Source organism: Myotis daubentonii, chromosome 3, assembly GCF_963259705.1.
Source record: "Myotis daubentonii chromosome 3, mMyoDau2.1, whole genome shotgun sequence".
Lineage (NCBI taxonomy): Eukaryota > Metazoa > Chordata > Mammalia > Chiroptera > Vespertilionidae > Myotis > Myotis daubentonii.
In genome coordinates this window covers 147,858,304-147,878,897 of record NC_081842.1, presented here as the reverse complement: position 1 = coordinate 147,878,897, position 20,594 = coordinate 147,858,304, and the positions used below count along the sequence as shown (strand labels likewise).

General features: G+C 34.0%; 1 protein-coding gene across 5 annotated transcripts in view; it reads left to right on the top strand.

The window, feature by feature from the left end:
* FNBP1L (formin binding protein 1 like) overlaps positions 1 to 20,594 on the top strand; it is a 118,668-nt gene that overhangs the window by 81,925 nt on the left and 16,149 nt on the right. For 4 of the 5 annotated variants that reach the window (XM_059688864.1, XM_059688866.1, XM_059688861.1 and 1 more), the window contains 4 exons: positions 2,931 to 3,035; positions 7,527 to 7,655; positions 9,725 to 9,871; positions 11,948 to 12,151. In XM_059688864.1, coding sequence (XP_059544847.1) covers positions 2,931 to 3,035; positions 7,527 to 7,655; positions 9,725 to 9,871; positions 11,948 to 12,151 — 585 coding nt within the window. The remainder of the gene's footprint in view (positions 1 to 2,930; positions 3,036 to 7,526; positions 7,656 to 9,724; positions 9,872 to 11,947; positions 12,152 to 20,594) is intronic. The other variant, XM_059688865.1, reaches the window with a different exon arrangement.

The window sequence follows — 20,594 nt, the reverse complement described above, 5'->3', positions numbered from 1 at the left end:
GTTGTTTATTAGTCTGCCACACATAGGATGAAGAATCGAGGATCTTTTCTGGAGTGTATTCCTATATTGTGTAAAGATATAGTATCTCTCAGGGAATGAAAATGTTAAATATTGTATTAGTGACTCTTTTGCTATTGCAAGGAAATTAGTGTTTTCCCATAAGTAATAAGACACCTAATATAAAAATACTTTTGTATATTAGTAGCCTCAAATTGCAACAAAATTAGTAGCCTATAGCTACTCAATTTGAAAACACAACTCTGAATTAAGTTTCAGAGAATTAAATGTGGAAATTTAATCTTCACAGGAAAGTGACATTCTATATATTATTCATATGCTTTGACTAAAAGTGTCCCATTTGATGGCTCATACTATCAAAACAGTGAGTACATTTGAAGAATCTTATAAAACATTTCAGAGCATATTTATTTGATGTAAAGTATAGGTATGTCTGGTTCTAGGTATATAGTAAACTCAGCTAACTCTGAAGCCTTTGGCTACAGATACCTAGATATAATAGCTAAAGTATTTTTATTGCTTTTAAAGCTCTTAGCAGAGTTTATTTTAAACTCATAACTGCTAGAAACTAAGGGTAAACTAAAAGCCAGAGCAATAGGTGTATGAAGTGATACAGTGAAATTTGAAAAAAGCGAGCAGAGGTGTTGGGATGTGGGTAAGTCCTTGGTAAGGACTTGGGTTTTAATTCTCACACAGGAGCAGATTAGATTTTAGTTCTGTATGTTGTGGGAGTTGGAACAGCAGCTCCTGTATAACAGTTGAAACTTTGAAGGACTAAGTCTGTAGTGAAAGGTAGAACTCTGCCCACTGGCCAAGGGAAACATCAGAGAAACTGTCTTTGTCGGAAGGTCACAGGAGGGCAGACAGGCATCCTGTGAAAAATGGGAACCTTTTGACCTTGTGCTGAGGGGGTTTGGAATTCAAACTTGCACTTTTCGTATAGTTTCATAGTCCCCAAGACAAGAAATTGACATAGAAACTGTTCTAATAAGGGGTTTAGGTAAAGAGAAAATACTAACATCCTTTGCTTTCTTTTGAGCAATTCTCAGAATATAGGTAGCAAGGCATATATTTTTCCAGGCAGGAGATTAAAAGAGTCATATCTGGGGAATCTAACCAGCTTGAGGGGAAAGATAGGGATACCAGGATTTCTCCCAGGAAACTGCCTGACCATATCACCCTGAGGAAAAGACCACGATCCACAGGCCCCACCTGTAGAGCTTTCAGTTGGCAGTTTAAGCCAGAGCAGATAGGCAAGGATTCCCAGACATTGAAAGAAAACCTCTAATGTAAATACCAAAGACCAGAAAAAGCAACTTTGAAACAGTGATGATGAAAGGAAATAGGAATTAAAAAGCAAAATAAATAAGCAAGACACCCAAAACTATTAATATTCTCAATGGGAATAAAGATATTATATCCATGAAATAGGAAAAAGATACTATTTGAAAAGGAACACACAAAGAATATAAAAGAACATTATTATAGCAGAAATGAAAAAATCACTTGAAACGATGAAAATAAAGAAATCTCCCAGAAAGTAGAGCAAAATGATAAATTGAAAGTATGAGCGGAAATATAAGAAAATAGGAGGACTCATTCTATAGGTTCATTTTCGAAATAATGAGTATCCTAAAAAAGGGGGGAAAAGCCAGAAAATGGAAAGACAATAATAATTCCAGAAAATTTCCCCAGAACAGACAGACATGAATTTCTAGATGAAAGGATTATCCACTTCACAGCAAGACAGTATCTTCAGGATATTTCAGAACAGGTATGAGAGAGAAAAGCTTCCCACCCATCTCCAAAGAGGGAAAATAAAATAGATTTCAGGCAAAAGATCAGGAAGTAATGTGGAATAGTACTTTTCACATTTCTGCAGGAAGACAGTTTCCTACTCAAGAATTCATTCCCAGCCAAATTTTATCGATTAAAAGTGATATTAAAAAAATTTTCAGCCTTAGGGACTTAAAAATTATCTCCCACAAACCTTCTTTTAGGATGCCACTGCTGAATGTGTTTCAGCAAAATACGGAAGTGAATCAAGAAAGGGAAGAAGGTTTGGAACTTGGAAATAGGAGATTCAAATCAAGGAAGAGGTGAAAAGAATCTCCAGGATAATGGTGAAGGGAAATCCCAAGGTTACAGCTGTGCCGTAGGCCTGCTTTGGTAACCAGTCCAAATTTCAGCAGATCAAAAGACTCTGGGAGAGATTTCATTAGGGAAATGAAATTGATAGAATTCTGATTGTGTTTGAATTAACTAAGCAGAGATTTCATGAACTGGGGAAACAAGGATTGAACAACAAAAAAGTACATCGAAACTGAGCAAATTTTTAAAAAGAAAACTAACTATAGATTTAAAGAAGTGTGCTGGAAAGGAAATGCAGTTGTGAATAGCTTTTTTACAAAGTCAAGGGAGTTAGATACAAAATTTTAACAAAGCCTGGCTCTGGGCTGATGGCATTTCCTGGGACACCTGGAAGAAACTACGTAAAACCACTTGGGAGCGACATTTCCACATCTAAGCTACATTGAGATCTCACCAAAAAAATAAAAATAAAAACAAGCAAACACCAAAACCAACCAGGTCATCAAACAAACATATAAAACAAGCAAAAAACACAAAACCATAAAGTTCTGCTGAAGATGAGCTTATAATTAAAAATTATAAAATACATGATTTTTTTTCTTAATGAGAAGAGATGAGATATATATTAAGTCAGTCATGCCTATAATGTTTGATATTTAAGGCACTTAGGTTGATTATAATAGTAACATTTCTTTTCTAATTGAGACAAATTTTACTTACACTGTGCAGTTCTACACAATACACAATGGCATTTTAAAGTCTTCTTTTAATGGATAAATCTAATTTTATTTCTCACTGTGATATTTTGATTATTTTCACAGAGTAAAAAGAAATTTGAAAGAGAATGTAGAGAGGCAGAAAAGGCACAACAGAGTTATGAAAGATTGGATAATGATACTAATGCAACGAAGGCAGACGTTGAAAAGGTAAGAAATAATCCAAATTGACTTTGATATCAAAATATTACTTACATATCAAAAGTAGTTGTAGTATTGGCATTGGTATTAGAGTTTCCCCAAGAGATATACTGCATCTAAATCTAAAATATACAAATATTTGCATACTTTATACATATTGGTCTGAGAAATTAATTAATATGTGTTAACTTATTTTATTGTAATGTCTTAACTGCATTCAAAATGCATAGGGAGATCCTAGCTGCTACTGGGAAAGAGCTTCTGTTCTATTCCAAAATAGGATAGAAGGTGTAAGGCAGTGGTTCTCAACCTTCCTAATGCCGTGACCCTTTAATATAGTTCCTTATGTTGTGGTGACCCCCAACCATAAAATTATTTTCGTTGCTACTTCATAACTGTAATTTTGCTACTCTTATGAATCGTAATGTAAATATCTGATATTCAGGATATATTTTCATTGTTACAAATTGAACATAATTAAAGCATAGTGATTAATCACAAAAACAATATATAAATATATATGTGTTTTCTGATGGTCTTAGGTGACCCCTGTGAAGGGGTCGTTCGACCTCCAAAGGGGTCGCGACCCACAGGTTGAGAACCGCTGGTCTAAGGTGTGTTGATAGGGTGTCCAGATGGGGGTTACATAGCGTGCTTCCCCAGCTTTACAGAGGGAAAACAGGATAAAGCTGTCAGATGTGATATTAGCTGTTTGTCTGTTTATTCACTCATTCATTAATGTTGGAAAATGGAACTTTCTCTTGTCACTTACTGATTCTGGGCCAGATGTTCCTGTAACATAATAATTGGCAGGAGCACCCCTGTAACTGCTGCTGCTTTTCCTTCTCCCCTGCTATATGCTCTTTACCTTAGAACATTTGACAAAAGTGATGCTGCTGAAATGTTGGGATTTTCAAATATAGATGAACCTTACTTTGCAGTTTTGTATACACAAAGGCCCATCATTGCTATATTTTCTTCTTATGATTTCATAATTTCCTACAGGATCAGAACAAGAAAAAGTAGAAGGAAGAGAAGAATACAGTTGATCCTGGAACAACTCATTGTCAAAAATACACATATGACATTCAAATCCCCCAGAATTTAACTATTGATAGCCTGCTGTTACCAATAACATTAGTAGTTGATTAATACATACTTGGTATGTTGTATGTACTATATAAATCAGTGGTTGCCAACCTTTCAGACCGCACAGACCACCAGTGGTCCATGGACCACCGGTTGGCAACCACTGCTATAGATTGTATTCTTATAATAAAGTAAGCTAGAGAAAAGAAAATCATCAAGAAGAGAAAATCACTAGAAGAAAATACATTTGCAGTGTTTATTTTTTAAAATTCACATATAAGTGGACCTGTGCAGTTCAAACCTTTGTTGTTCAAGGGCTGACTATAATTTATTTTCTGCCTTTCATTTTCTTTACATTAAAAAACCCTAAGATTATATAAACTCTACGTTATAGTTACTTTGAAGGTCTTCTTATATAACTTGTAATGTTTATATCTTGTCTACCCTATTTTTAATTACTTCTACCTCTAATGATAGTCCCTGTCATTGAAAATAATGGTCTTCAGATAGTCTGATTTTTTTTCAACTTGAACACTTCATTGTATTGACCCCACTTGTCTGACTGTTCAGTTTTAATTTCCTTGAGGTACCAAAAAATATCAAATTTATTTTTTCTTATAATAGCTTTCTAAATATTTGTAGCAGATTCTCTACCCATAGGTGAACTATTGTGTTTTTTCAACTATTCCACATGTGAAATAGCTTCAAATTATCTTTCAGTGTGACTATTTTCCTTTGGATACTCTTGAATTCATAAATATTCCACTTAAGTATGTTAGCTCAAGGTGGATATAATAATCCAGGTATGGTCAGATCAGTCCCAAATTCGATTATCTCTTTGTTTTGAACACTAAATTTATGTTAATTGTAACCTACATGTGTATTAACTCTTTGGGCACCACATTGTGTGGATTGACTCCCATGGAGTTTATGGTTAAATGAAATCCCCATGTCTTTTCATATATGGTGTGGTATGAGAATGTGTATCTCTCTGTACTGTTGGTATTTTAAATTCATATGTACATCTGAATCAATTATTAGATTTGTCTGCTGTTAAGATTTTGGGATCCTAATTTTGATCATCTTTTTTACTTTCTTTCTTAGCATCGTCATACACATAATGTGTTGTCATTACTTGATAAAATGTGAACCACAACAGTTTAAACAACATTATTTATTTATTTATTAAATCATTTATTCATAAACTTGATGCAAATTTATAAAATTTACTGTACATTGCCAAATCTGCAATGAAATATAAACTCCAAATAAAAACACAAAGCATGCCAAATGTGCAGCTTAAACAACACTATTTACATGGGAGACTCCTTGCTGGTTGACACTGACTTCTTAAGAACTCCTTGACTTATTATCAAATACTGATTATCCTATACAGTAGGTCCTTGGGTTACGTCTGAGATCCTACAGTGTGACGTAACACGATTTTCGCCGTAAGTCAGAACCTACCTACATAAGCACCTACATCACTCACATAGAGTACATACATAACAATAATGAAGTGAAACAGTAAAAAAAAATTTAAATGAAAGGTAACAGTTCCTGACTGTTACTTGTGGTAAATAAGTAGTTAAAAACATAAAACACATATGTACGTACGTCAAAATGACGGAACTTTTTTTTTATAAATACTGTAAATGGGAGATGGCGACGTAACCACGAAACGATGTACGTCGAGTCCAATGTAACCCAAGGACTGCCTGTATAATAAAAGGCTAATATGCAAATCGACTGAACAGTGGAACGAGCAGTCGCTATGATGCGCACTGACCACCAGGGGGCAGATGCTCAATGCAGGAGCTGCCCCCTGGTGGTCAGTGCACTCACACAGGGGGAGTGCTGCTCAGCCAGAAGTCCTGAGCTGAGCTCACAGTTAGCAAGCACAGTGGTGGTGGCGGGAGCCTTTCCTGCCTCCACGGCAGCACTAAGGATGTCCAACTGATGGCTTAGGCCTGCTCACCATGGTGTGTGCCCAAGCTGTCAGTTGGACATCCCCCAAGGGCTCCCGGATTGCAAGAGGGTGCAGGCTGGGCTGAGGGACCCCTCCCCCCAAGTGCACAAATTTCGTGCACCAGGTCTCTAGTTGAATACATAATTTATGTACAAGGCACAGTTTGTATACTAGATAAATTAAGGAAACTCTTTAGCTGGACTCTCATTTAACTTATTTTTTTTCTCTTCATTTTGTCTACAGAGATATCTTCAAAGACTGGTCAAACATCTTGAAATCTAGATATAACATGTCTAGTAGTTAGTTTGGCCTAACTTGTAGAATTTTAATGTTTACAGCTTCCTTTTTATTGCTCATTTGTTTGCAACTCCTTTAATTTTTTAGAGAATTAGGAAAACTTTGAGGATTTGCTTTAGGAACCAGATTGATGCCTGGTTCAATTTTTATTTTGTTTTGTTTTTAATCTATTTACAACAGTTGAGAAATTTGTTTAGATTCCCTTCTAATATATCTGAAATTAATGATTTGTGTTAAGTTTGTAGTCTAACATTCTCACCGCTGTAAATGATACTAAAATGACCCATTGGAAAAACATTTCTACAAGAGCTGAAAATGAACAGAACTATTTTCTAAATAAGCATTTCTTAAAGTGCCTGTAGTTACGTATAGAGATGAAAATCATTGTTGACAATTACTTTATCCAAAATCATCTTCTTATCATTTTGGTTTTATTGTGGTTCTGAGTTGGTTGTAAGTGTAACACATTTAAAGAAATGTTTTACTACTAACTTTTTAACTTTTAAAATATTCCTGATTCTGCTTTTCTCCTCTGATTAAAAGCTTACTGTTTCAAGCCATAATGTTTTCAAATATTTATTTAAAAAATGTTAGCAATCTCAGTTTGGTAAGGGGAAACTTTGGATTGTTGCAAGGGGGAGTACTCTTGCACTAGACAGTGGTTCTCAACCTGTGGGTCGCGACCCCTTTGGCGGTCGAACAACCCTTTCACAGGGGTCGCCTAAGACCATCCTGCATATCAGATATTTACATTACGATTCATAACAGTAGCAACATTACAGTTATGAAGTAGCAACGAAAATAATTTTATGGTTGGGTCACAACATGAGGAACTGTATTTAAAGGGCCGGAAGGTTGAGAACCAGTGCACGAGGAAAAAGGGAATATTGCCATAGGGAGACTGTTCTGGCTATAAGATCTGCAGACATCTCCTTAAATTTTAAATGATATCAGTAGAGAAAATCTAGTTTTAGTATAACTTTTACAAAACTGTGTTAGCACTTTAGTTCATTGGAATTGTATATTGTAATGTGCTCACCTAGAATTGGAATGTAGCTTTTGACACTGTACCGGAATCACTGGCATTGCCAAGCTGGCATTGATTTTGTTCTTGTTGATAATGATTTGGACCAATTTGCTTCTAGGCCAAACAGCAGTTGAATCTGCGGACACATATGGCTGATGAAAATAAAAATGAATACGCTGCACAGTTACAAAACTTCAATGGAGAGCAACACAAACATTTTTACGTAGTGATTCCTCAGATTTACAAGGTAAACTTTAAGTACATGAAATTGATCTAGTTTTAGCATTGGAATAGTTACTCTTTAAATGTAAAACTTGAATTTCAGGCATCAATCAGAGTTTGTCTAGATTCATTAGTCATCAAGATTGGTAGTAAGAAATTATTATTATGGTTTTGAAAACTAAATATATCCTAACTTTGAAATGATAAGTTTTCCTATAGATTTATTGTTAGTGTAATAAACAGTCCACTAAAACAATGGCACTTTCTAAATAAATTTGAATGCTATAATATTAAGCATTATGACATAGGGGGAATTCATTGGAATTGTATATTGTAATCTGCTCACCTAGAATTGGGATGTAGCTTTGTGACACTCTATCAGAATCGTTGGCATTAGTCTAGGTGTCAGAAATAAATCTTATAAAATGTGTTTGCTAGCCTGATTTTTGCCTGCTTGTCTTCCTACCTGCCAGATCATAAATGTAATTTAGGCATGAGCTTGCCTACAAATCCCATCCATCATCACTTGATGATGGCAGTTGCCAAACAGCCTCAGGTACACAGAATTTCCATGAAGGTTAAATTGTTACTATCTATTCTAGAAAGAAGAGAAATTAGAGAAAAGGAATTTAGTGAAAGTGTTGAAAGAAGTTGGATCTAGGAGAGCAGAGCATATGTGGGAAGAATGTCAGCTCAAATGTACTTTTTTCTTTGTAAGGCAAGTTAGAGGTACATGTGAAGCATAGTGAGAGGAGGTGGACTAGAGTGGGTATCAGATTCCGGTCATTTAGTCTCGGGTATCTGTCCTGCCACTCCTCACTCTGTGGTGCTTTTCTAGGCTTATTAGTCAAGCCTTTATATTCTTAGGAGACCTTAACGTGGAGACCACCTACTATTTGTATTTTGGGACGTGGTCCTTTTGTTTAGACCTTGCTATGGAGCAGTCTAGCCATTTTGTGACAGCAGGAACAGTTTTTTTGTGTGTGAAATTGCAGGTCTCAAAATAAATTCCCAGGCTTTAGCACATAATTAAAGAGGAAAAGTTATATGAAGGCTATTGGAGTTTTGGGATTTGATCAGGGTAGCTGTTTCCTAGGAGAAAGAAAGGTCAATATTGGCAAATAAGAAGTGCCAAAAAAATGTCTCTTAAGTTTTTTGGCTTCATATGGACCAGCATAATTCTTAGTGGCATGTGCCAATGAATTTTTGAATTGTGAGAATCCCTTATATATACCTGTGGCTGTCTGTTTTCCCTCTTGTGCCCCCAACCCTCAGAGTGACAATACTCTGAGCTGTAGACTGTGATAGATCTGTATACCTAGTGGTATACAGTCAACTGTAAATCCTTGGTCCAGCCAGATCTTACCAAAGTATTCTGAACTAACCTAAGGGTTAGAAGTCTCAGACTTCTGTATGTCATAGGCTAATTGCTTAAAAAGGAAAAAAGCATCAAAATTCTGTCTTCAAATAAAACTTTTCCTGAAGTATTAACAGCATTTAAAGCAGTGGTTCTCAACCTTCCTAATGCCACGACCCTTTAATACAGTTCCTCATGTTGTGGTGATCCCCAATTTCATTGTTACAAATTGAACATAATTAAAGCATAGTGATTAATCACAAAAACAATATGTAATTATATATGTGTTTTCCGATGGTCTTAGGTGACCCCTGTGAAAGGGTCGTTTGACCCCCAAAGGGGTCACAACCCACAGGTTGAGAACCGCTGGTCTAAAGGAAAGAAAAGTGGAGGCAGTATGAATCAAGTATGAGAAAGGTGGGTAGGCTGTAGGGATATCTTTAGACCAGCAGTCACCAACCTGTGGTCTGTGGACCACCGGTGGTCCGTGAGGTCCAAAAGGTTGGTAACCACTGCTTTAGATGGTTTGAAAACCAGTGTTACCTGGTTTTTATTTCTTTTGCTATTTAACAGGCCTCAAGCTTTAAGTATTATAAGTTGTTAAAAGGCACTTGTTAAAAGGCATTAAAAACAGTATAACTATTAAGGTAGAACTTCATTTTTCTTTTTTTTGAGGAGGGTGGGTTGCTTCAGAATGAAGAAAAAGATGTTTTTCTTTTTTTATTTCTGATTATTAGCAACTCCAGGAAATGGATGAACGAAGGACTATTAAACTCAGTGAGTGTTACAGAGGATTTGCAGACTCAGAACGCAAAGTTATTCCTATCATTTCAAAATGTTTGGAAGGAATGGTTCTTGCAGCAAAATCAGTTGATGAAAGAAGAGTAAGTGCTATATAATTATATTTGAATTATGTATTTGGTTTAGGTGTGTGGTTTAAGTTAGTAAAATGAATTGGAAAAGGGGTGAAGAAATTGGTAGTAGTTGATTCTAAATTATATTCTGTAGAAGAAAGTCTGGCAATAGATCGGACTCCTTTGGACTCCAAGGACCATTATAAATACTAAAATTCAAATTGTTTCAAAGAGAATTCTAACCCTTCCCTCGCCTGCCCCCACTAATTTTTCAGTTATACTGCAAGAATGTAATTAAGCTGTGACCATGTTATAATACTATATTAACCTATTAGTTTAGTTCAGTGGTCAGCAAACTCATTAGTCAACAGAGCCAAATATCAACAGTACAACGATTGAAATTTCTTTTGAGAGCCAAATTTTTAAACTTAAACTATATAGGTCGGTACATTGTTATTAACTTAATTAGGGTACTCCTAAGCTGGCCTTTGCTAAAAATGTCCTCCCATCCACACTTGTCTTGTATACTTGTTTCGTCTATCTCCTTTCGTTCATCCTCTCTATATGTCTAAACCATCTCAACATACCTTTGTCAATCCTTGACACTACATCTTTCACTCCACAACGTTCCCTAAAATTAACTTAATAAGCTTTACTTAAAGTTTTAAGTCAACTTCACACTGTATGTGCGTGCCTCCACGTGGTATTTTGTGGAAGAGCCACACTCAAGGGGCCAAAGAGCCGCATGTGGCTCACGAGTCGCGGTTTGCCAACCACTGGTTTAGTTACAGGTTAGAGTAGGAGATGCTCACCGAGATCTAGAAGATTTTGAGGTTTTTTAATTGGGAATTCAGAGGTACATTTGTATATTGGCATGGCTGGATCCAAGTTACAAATATATTAAGGTCCCTCCTCTATCACTCTTCTTACCCTTTAGCAAATGATTGGTGGGGGTGGCATTAGGTATCACTTAAGGTATCACTTAAGAATGACTTTTGACTACATGACAGGCAAAATGTACTATTAACAGTAATCCTATATAATAAAAGGCTAATATGCAAATTGTACCCTCAACTGGGAGTTGGTCGGGGAGTTTGACCAGGGGGTGGGGCTTGCCAACTGCCCGTGGCTCCCCCCCACCCCCGGCCAGCCATGCCCCCCATCTGCCCCCACAACCCCAATCGGGGGTGGGGCCAGCCTTCCAACCACCTGTGGCCCCTCTCCCCAGCCACAGTCCCTCTCCCCAACCAGCCTGGCCTGATCAGCCTCGATTGGAGCAGGCTGGCTGGACCCCCCCATCCGTGCACGAATTCGTGCACCGGGCCTCTAGTAGGGAATAAAAGAAGAGGTGGTTAGGGTGGGTAGGAGTTTATAGGATTAAAGTATTCTGTTTGAAAAAATGAGTTTAAGATGTCATTAGAATACTTGGATAGAGTATGTATGCCCAAAATTACAATGTAATACTTATGAGAGTTTTAAAATTTTAGTTAAATGGTACTGAACTTTGTATTTTCAAAGTTGCTTTTTGCACTCAGTACTGTTTGTGAGATCTTTTTCCGTTGCTCTATTAACATTCCTGAGTATGTATTTAATGTATTATATTTATCCTTTCCCCCTTGGATGAATGAAAGCTTTTCTACTTGTCTCTTACTTTGTTTTATGATTAGATGCCCTTTTATCTGTTCCAAAGGTCAGCTTCTTCACAGACATCTCAAAGCAAAAGGCTTCTTCCTTTGAAACTTCTTGTAATTCTACTTGGGAATAACCTTTTCTGTATTCCTTTCTTTCAGTTAGACCTTTCTTATCAGCTAACTAGTCCTCAGATGAATTTCAGTAGGGTAAAGCTATGGAATGAAAACACTCATGAATATTACAAATTAAAGTGGTAATTTGTTTGTAAATTAGCATTGTTTTCTGTTGGGATTAAAATAGAGTTTATTGCAAAGTCACAGGAAGAAATTATTTACTTTAACCCTTAGATGCTTACTGTAGAATTATTTCTTTAAATTTGTTGTTTCTTTTTTCTTTAATGGATTGAAGTTTTGAAAGCTAATGTGGTATTATGAACAAATGGAATGGTTTTTAAAACACGTTTCTTGTGTATAGGACTCTCAAATGGTAGTAGACTCCTTCAAGTCTGGATTTGAACCTCCAGGAGACTTTCCATTTGAAGATTACAGTCAGCATATTTATAGAACCATTTCTGATGGGACTATCAGCGCATCCAAACAGGAAAGTGGGAAGGTGGATGCCAAAACCACAGTAGGAAAGGCCAAGGGCAAGTTGTGGCTCTTTGGAAAGAAGCCAAAGGTAAAAGTCATAAAGTTTCTCTATGCTAATAATTTTGTTTTAGTGTGTCATTTACATGAATGTAGGTATCGAATGGATAATGGTTTAATATTAATAGAAAATAAATATGTTGAATGATTCAATTATTTTTCACTTATTAGAAACATAGTTTTATTCTTTCATAGTAAAAATTATTTTTAGATTTAGCATTTGACCACCACTTCATAATGAATAAAATAATTTGTTAAATGTCTCTTAATTATATGCTTTTGAAATTTCATTTGTGTATAGTTTCAATCAAAATTTTTAAGGAAACACTATGATATAATTATATAAACACTAAAATTGCAGTTCTCAATTGGAATGAATGATTGACCACAGTAATGATAAATACCAAATTAGGACTTCTAATAATTTTTTTTTTATCATCCATGTGAATATTTAATGGGAAGGGCTCAACGTTTGTCGTTATTTGAAGTTTAAAAAAATCTATAGTTTACTAAGAAAATCTCACTCTTCTTGTTGGAACCTGTCTTTTGATATGTTGTTTATTTTAGATAGATAAACCTAGCTCAGCAGGTGAGCAAATGGAATAGAGGAGAGCTTAGTCTTTCTTAACAATTTAGTGATTATAATAGTATTATATCAGGAAAATAGATAATGTACTTTTAATCTATGTCTGTATTTATTAAAGCATACATCATTATTTTAATACATTTTTCTGATTTTGACATGAATGTAGATAAAATTATAATATATGTGTATATTTAAAATCACCATTATAGTTAGCTAAAGCTTTATTCATGCTTTTAATAATATTATCCAGTCAAGAAGTTAAGAGTGACTTTGTCAGATCAGAGTAGCTAAGAGAACTTAGATAAATAAGGAATACTGAAATTAAAAGAAAAATAAGGATGAAATAGAAATAGTCTGAAAAGAAAGCCACAAGTGTAATGAAATTTTTTTGCCTATTTGTGATAATAGTTACAGTTTTAACATTTTAATATATTTTTTAATAGACATTACCTATTATAGATAACTTTTACTGTCGCTGCTGCCTTTATTGCTGACAGCTACAGGTTAAGTAAAGGTAGTGCTAATATTCTAGAAATCAGAAGACAGTTTTAAAAATCTAGATCACATTGCTCTAACATTGTAATTTGCGTACTCTATATTTCTAATCTGTCAGTTTGTAAAAAAAATGATAAAATGAAATGGTACATTTTAAAAAGTAAATTTGACTTTTTAAAATGATAGTTTTGGCAAAACTATGTTAACTTTCTTATAATATTTTTATAGAAAGCTTTATTTGAGATATATTTTGTGAAAAGTATGTTGCCAAAAATAGAATTTTCATTTAGAAAAAAACTATGCACATTTGGCTTATTGATTCCTTTCTTTATTTCCATATTAGCCACAGTCCCCACCCTTAACCCCTACTAGTTTATTCACATCCAGTACTCCTAATGGGTCCCAGTTTCTCACATTCTCCATTGAGCCCGTGCATTATTGTATGAATGAAATAAAAACAGGGAAGCCCAGAATTCCTTCTTTCAGAAGTCTCAAAAGAGGGGTAAGTTTAATAATGGGTTAAAATGCATGATGGCCTATTGTGTGTGTAGTGTGGCTTTTAATACTCTCCACCCTCATTATAAGGCTCTCTCTCCTATAAATATGTAGTTTAAAAACACCACAGAATTAAGTATAGCTGCCCTCAAGTTAAAAATAACTCCTCTTTATAACATTTGAAATGCTCAACCATAAAAGAATGGTATTATAAAGAGGGTGCTGGGTACAGTCATATTAGCTATTTTTTGTTTATGTGAAATCATATGTCCACCATTGTCTTGTAATGTATTGACATTTTTAAGACTTTCAGTAATTTGTCACTGCAGTTACTCATGTAATAATTTGTCACTAATGATGACTTCTGCCAATTTATAAAGCATTATTTTGTTGACAAAAAATCAAGTTCAATTTTAATTGCCCTACTTTTTGAAGCATAAAATACAATTTCTAATAGTTAAAAAAAATTAAAGATAAACGTTAAATATCAAGATTGTAGATAAAATTAAGATAATATATTAGAAGATAGTTTGTAAATTATAAAGCCTATAAAAATAGTAGATATTATTGAGTAATGTTTACATGAAATTTGTTAAACTAAAAAAAAGTAAAGGTTTTTTTCCCCCAGAATTTTTTCTTTTTAAGAATTGGGCAGCCTTTGGCATTTACTTATAACTAAAGATGCTCTACAAATGAGAAAATTTAGAATAGTAAAAAGCAAATATTAAACTGTTTCTTAGCAACAACCATTATACTGCTGATAAATAAATTAGTGTTATTCCATTTTGTTAGACTACTTTTTCTTGTTTATGTTTGATTTTAAGGCTATGTTTATAATAGTCATAGCTCATAATTTATATACATTTATGAGATTTGTTTACAGATATGAAAACCAAAGGTGTGATAACCCACAGAGTCTGTGTCACATGAAGTCTAATCATTCATTAACAGTAATATACTGTAGTTGGGTTCCCTCTTGCTAGTGCTCTCTCTCTCCCCTTCCTATTCCCCTCTTCCTTTCCACCTTCCTTTTCTCTCATTTCTTTCTTTTCTTCTCTTTCCTTCCCTGTTTAGCCTGTCTGTCTTTTTTCTTACTTTTTGCAGCCCTTTCTATCTTCAGACTGCTTTAGTTCAGTTTCCGTTTTTGCCAGTGTAGAACATAATTTAGGGCATGGTCGCATTATTATCTACATTCCCCACAGAACAGTAATGTCAGTAATGCAGCAGAAATGTCTCAGTGTATCATGTCCCTTTTGGACTTCCCTTTTTCCTATAATGAAACCAACTTTTTACATCCACCTTACCTAATTCTGTATGTGGATGATATTATAGGTAATTAATGACATTTTGAAAAGTCCCTGTGAATGAGTGTGCATTATACCTATAGGCAATATGTAATAAGCAATGGAAATCATATTTGGGATTTCTGTTGCCTGAATTTGAGGGTGGAATTAATTCTTATCTTTTCTATGATGATTGAGAATACATTAAATATTGTTACATAAGTCATGAGAAATTACTATTTCATAGCCATATTTTTGTGTAACCGTTTATGTATCCTACACATTGAGTCTACCAAGCCCAGTTACAGTACACTACACAGTACAGTCATGGAATATGAAGTAACTGTACTTCTATAAAAAAAGTTTAGGCACTTAGTACAGAGAGAGAAGCTTAAATATGTGACATATTCATTCTTATTGGAAAAATTTATGGTTAAATTTTATTACTATAGAACTTAAAAGTACCTGCTTGGTCACCATCTTATTTCCACATATTGCTTTAATTTTAAATATAAGTATATTGTTTTTTTGGAGGGCCTAGTTCCAGAAAGCCAAAATCCTCCCACTTTTTAATTATTTATCATGGCAAAGAAAGAAGCAGTATACAAGATAGAAAATATGACAGACAAATCTATTAGGGGATTACAGGAGAGAGGAGGAAGGAAAGTTCAATTCAGCCTTGCTGTTGAGAAATTGCTTTCTTTTTGATTGGTTACATATATTTCAAAAGTAATCCATAGAGATGTTTTCCTTCCATTCCTCGAAATAGAAAAATAAAAAAAGATAAACTTTAAGAAGCCACATTTTGTGTTTTTACATAGATTTACATGCAAGTTAGTTAAACTTACAAAGTAAGTCTTAAGTTTTTTCCCCCCAGGTTTTTAAAAATATATTTTTTATTTATTTCAGAGTGGAAGGGAGAGGGAGAGATAGAAACATCAATGATGACAAATAATCATTGATTGGCTTCCTCCTGTAGGACCCCTACTGGGGATCGAGTCCACAACCTGGGCATGTGCCCTGATGGGGTATGTAACTGTCTCCTGGTTCATAGTTCAGCGCTCAAACCACTGAGGAACACCAGCCAGGCTTCCCAGTTTTGTTGAGAAATAATTGACATACATCACTGTATAAATTTAGGGTATGCAGCATGATGGTTTGACTAACATATATTGTGAAATGATAACCACAATAGGTTTAATTAACATTTATCATCACATGTAAACACAATAAAAAGAAAGAAAAAATGATTTCTCCTTGCAATGACAACTCTTAGGATACACTCAACAATTTTCCCATGTGTTCTATGGAAGAGAACTCCTGCTCTTTATACTAAATCACTTCTAGGCACTTTTTACATTTCCACTAAAGTAGCCAGCCAAGTAAATTTAATCCCCAGTTTATATAAAAACAGAATATTTTTTAGTCATCATTTTTTCCAGTTTTGAGAAATAATCGATGTACATCACTGTGTAAGTTTAAGATGTACAACATGGTGGTTTGATCTACATATATTGTGAAATGATTTAAGTTTCCTTAAAACTGATAAATTGTACCAATTCAAATTAGAAACTTGTGTCAACCTATATTTGTTACATCATTTTTTCTAAATACCCACATTTTGACTTTCTGAAAATGTATAATTTATTTTTCTTAAAGAAAACCTAGTATGCACAGTTTCTAGTATATTTAAGGATATGAGAAATGTTATATTGGATCAGTGTTTTTTAATTTGACCATACATAGACCTTTTCTGAGGGTCTATAATTTCCTTCAAAATCTAACCATTAATGGATATTTGGTGTACTCCTAAAGTTAACTACTTAATTTAGAAATGAATAATTTTTTCTCTATATCTACTTCATTTCAGCTTACTGGATACTCTTTTTTGGGGGGTTAGGGGGGTAGATTGATCTAGCAATAGCAAGTCCATGTTTTCTAAGTTATTTAGGATCTTATAAACTTCTAAAGTAATTTTTGTAAGCTTTTTATCTATCCAGAATACAGTTCTCAGAAGTTCTTTGTCTTTAAATGAAATACATCTAATAGTATTAATTGCCTGATTTCTTTTTATAGCTCCCTTGTATATTTATTAAGATATAGTGGGTATGTGAAATTTTCTAATTATAAGTATACAATAATTACATACAAGAGTGAGGTGTTTCTGTATTGAACATGAATTACTTTATATATTTCTAATATTTTTACAAAGAACTTGAGTTTTTTTGTATCCCCAGAATTTGATTAGCTAAACATTGAAACATCTGATATTTCAGTATATAATTACCTTAATTTTTTTTCTAAAACATTAATATAGAAACTGAAAAATAATTTGCATCACTTAGAAATTTAGCTGGTGAAAATTATAAAAGATAAATCCAATACCATAGGGAGTTTGCTTCTTGTCCTGTATATAATTTTGTTCTAATAACATTTAAAGAGAGCATGAATATCTTTTAAAAATTTAAACCATTAAATCTCATCAGGAATTTTGTTACAAAGATGTTGTGGTTTTATTGCCTGAAACTACTGACAGTCTAAAGAATGTTAAGCTTAATTTGGAAAGGTATTGAATAGCATATGTCATCTTTTCTTATCATTATAACCATTTATATATGACAAATTCATCAGAGATAAGGGGTAGATATTTTTGTCAGCTATTTATTAAAATTCATAATTTTATGTGAAATTCTACCCGACATCCCCCAAACTGCTTTAAAATATTATGATTTAGAAAACAGGGAATTATAAAAAATTTTAGAGGCTGCTAACCAAATGCAATGAATATTAACTTTGTAAAGATCTCCTGTGTATTCTTGGTCACAGGGTGTGTGTGTGTGTGTGTGTGTGTGTGTGTGTGTGTGTGTGTGTGTGTGCGCGCGCGCACGCGCGCGCACACTTGTGTGAACATACTGTGTACCTGCACGTGTGCATGCATCTCACGTGTTTAGTTGGGATGCTAGGTAGATGCAATGCCAGTTGCAGAACTCTGCTAACCCACAGAATGTGCATTTTGTATACATGTGTAGTATATATAACTATATGATAATACTCTGGCTATGTCATTTCATATTTTCAGAAAGACTAAATTTTAACCAATTTTCTAAAAATTCAAGTTATATTTTCAGTGTTGCTTTCAAGCATATAGATTTCAGAATAAAAACTGAAAAGTAGAAGCTATATCTTCAAAGCAAAATTCAGCCCATATACTTGTGTCTATTAGGAAATACGTATGGGGAACTTGAATCTAAGTGATTCGTTTATTATTTTGGTAATACTGTGTTTTTAATGTGTCTGTACATTTTAAAAAGTACCTTAAAACTAAAGTAGGAATATTATCCTCACCTAAAACTACCCTACGGTATTTTAAACTATAAAAATTCAGGAAATGGTGTTTTGTTTAATACATTGGAAAGAGCATTCCATTTTTAAATCCTTTATATAAGATTTTTTTTAAATGGCTGTTAAATCTTTTATATTCAACTTTTCAAATAGTAGTATTTTGAGAATGAAGAGCTAAATAAGTGAAATTCACTTATGTAAAAATTCTCCTTTAAAGAAGAAAATACATGATTACTGATAGAATGATTACTATTTACTTTTTAGTTTTAGTTGCATATATAAAATATCTGCCCATTATCATCATTGCATTTTGTTTTTTTGTTTCTTTTGCAGATAATTTACTTTCAAAAATGTGCTTAAATTGTTTTTCTGGCATAATTGTTTGGATTGTGAAATGTACATGATTTATTTTAACATTGTAAAAAAAATATATATATAGGTTATTGCATCTTCTATATTATGGTTTCATGTGAATAATTTGCCATTTCTTTCTGTTTTCCATTGAACTATTCAGTGGTCGGGGAAGATGGTAAGCCTTATGTGCTGATCTATATACTGTGCCAACATTAAATAATCTCAAATCATTATTTTGTTTAAAGTCAAAACAAATAGTAAGGTACAGATCCACATTTTCATCATATATGTTTTTCTTTTTATGATTTAATCTATATAGAGTCCAACAAATGCCAGTACCTCTTGATATCATAAAAATTCAAAAATAATGTGGTTAACCTATAATCAGTCCATTAAGTTCTTGAATGTTATTGAGTCCTTATTTAGTCCTTGTCATGTTACAGTGTTACAGAGAATAAAATTATAGTTAAAGTAGTGGCCCGGTGCATAAATTCGTGCACATTGAAAGGAAATTAATTAGGAGAAATATTTTAATATCGCTATTTGTCGTTTCTCTATAATGGAAGTGTCAACCACATTCACGATCTACAATGACAGATGGAAACACAGGTGTGCGATTGGTGCCAGCGAGAGCTTTATATGTATCGCGCATATGCGAGTCAACTTAGCTTTTTATATATATAAACTTGCTTAATTAGACCTGCTTTCTGATTTAGCTAAACTTTTTCCAGCCCAGTGAAGCACCCCAACTTCTCTTTCAGGTAATTGTCAGCAACACAGCAGTAAATATCAACACGAAGCAGATTATTACTGTAGATCACGCAGGGAGAACAAAGGGTAAAATATTTAACTGTAGCAGTGTTTGACTATATTCTGCACAGTGAGAAAACCTGAAGGCATTTTCAAGGTCCACCATTTCTTCTTTTCAGTCTGGTCAAGTTTCTAAGCTTTCTAAATCTCCATTTTCCGGCTAATGAAAATAGGATTCCACTGAGTCTCCTATCTACCTACTCTAGGACTTCTGTGAGGATCAGATGAGATGAGGCATGGGAAAATGCTTCACAGAAATTTGGTTAAAGTATGAAATCTTTCCACCTAGCTATGAAGCAAGTCGTGTTCCTGGGCTGAAGAAACTGCAAGGAGGCTGGTCTCTAGGGAGAGGAAACTGGGCATTGCTATGTGATGTCATTACCCGGACAGACACTTAGTGTATATATATATATATATATATATATATATATATATATATAGAGAGAGAGAGAGAGAGAGAGAGAGAGAGAGATATAGATATATATATAGATATATCTATATATATCTATATATATATATCTATATATATATCTATATATATATATATATATATATATGCTATTTTGAAAGTTACATGGTAGAACAAAAGTTTGTTTTTATAGAAGGAAAATTAAATGATTTTCCTTAACACCCTTTTATAAATACTTTATTTTAACCTTCTCCTGAGGATATGTTTATTGATTTTTATAGAGAAAGGGAGAGAGACATGGATTGCTTGCCTCCAGCTCATGCCCCAACCAGAGATGGAAACAGAAACTGAGGTATGTGCCCTGACCAGGAATCAAACCTGCAACCTTTTGGTGTACGGGACAATCCTCCAGCCCACTGTGCCACGGCCAGGGCTTCCCTTTTAAATGCCCTTTAAAAAAATAACATAAATTTGATTTTTTTTAGAGTTTATGAGAGTTTAGAATCATTGGGTTTTCCAGAAAGTAAGAACGAAAATTTTTCTACTAATTTATTATAGTCAGTGCTTTCTTCTGACAAATAACCTAAATATCGTGTGTGTGTGTGTGTGTGTGTGTGTGTGTGTGTGTGTGTTTATTTGACAGAGAGAGAAAGAGAGAGATGTCCCTTTACACATTTATGTATTTCAGACAAATTAATGG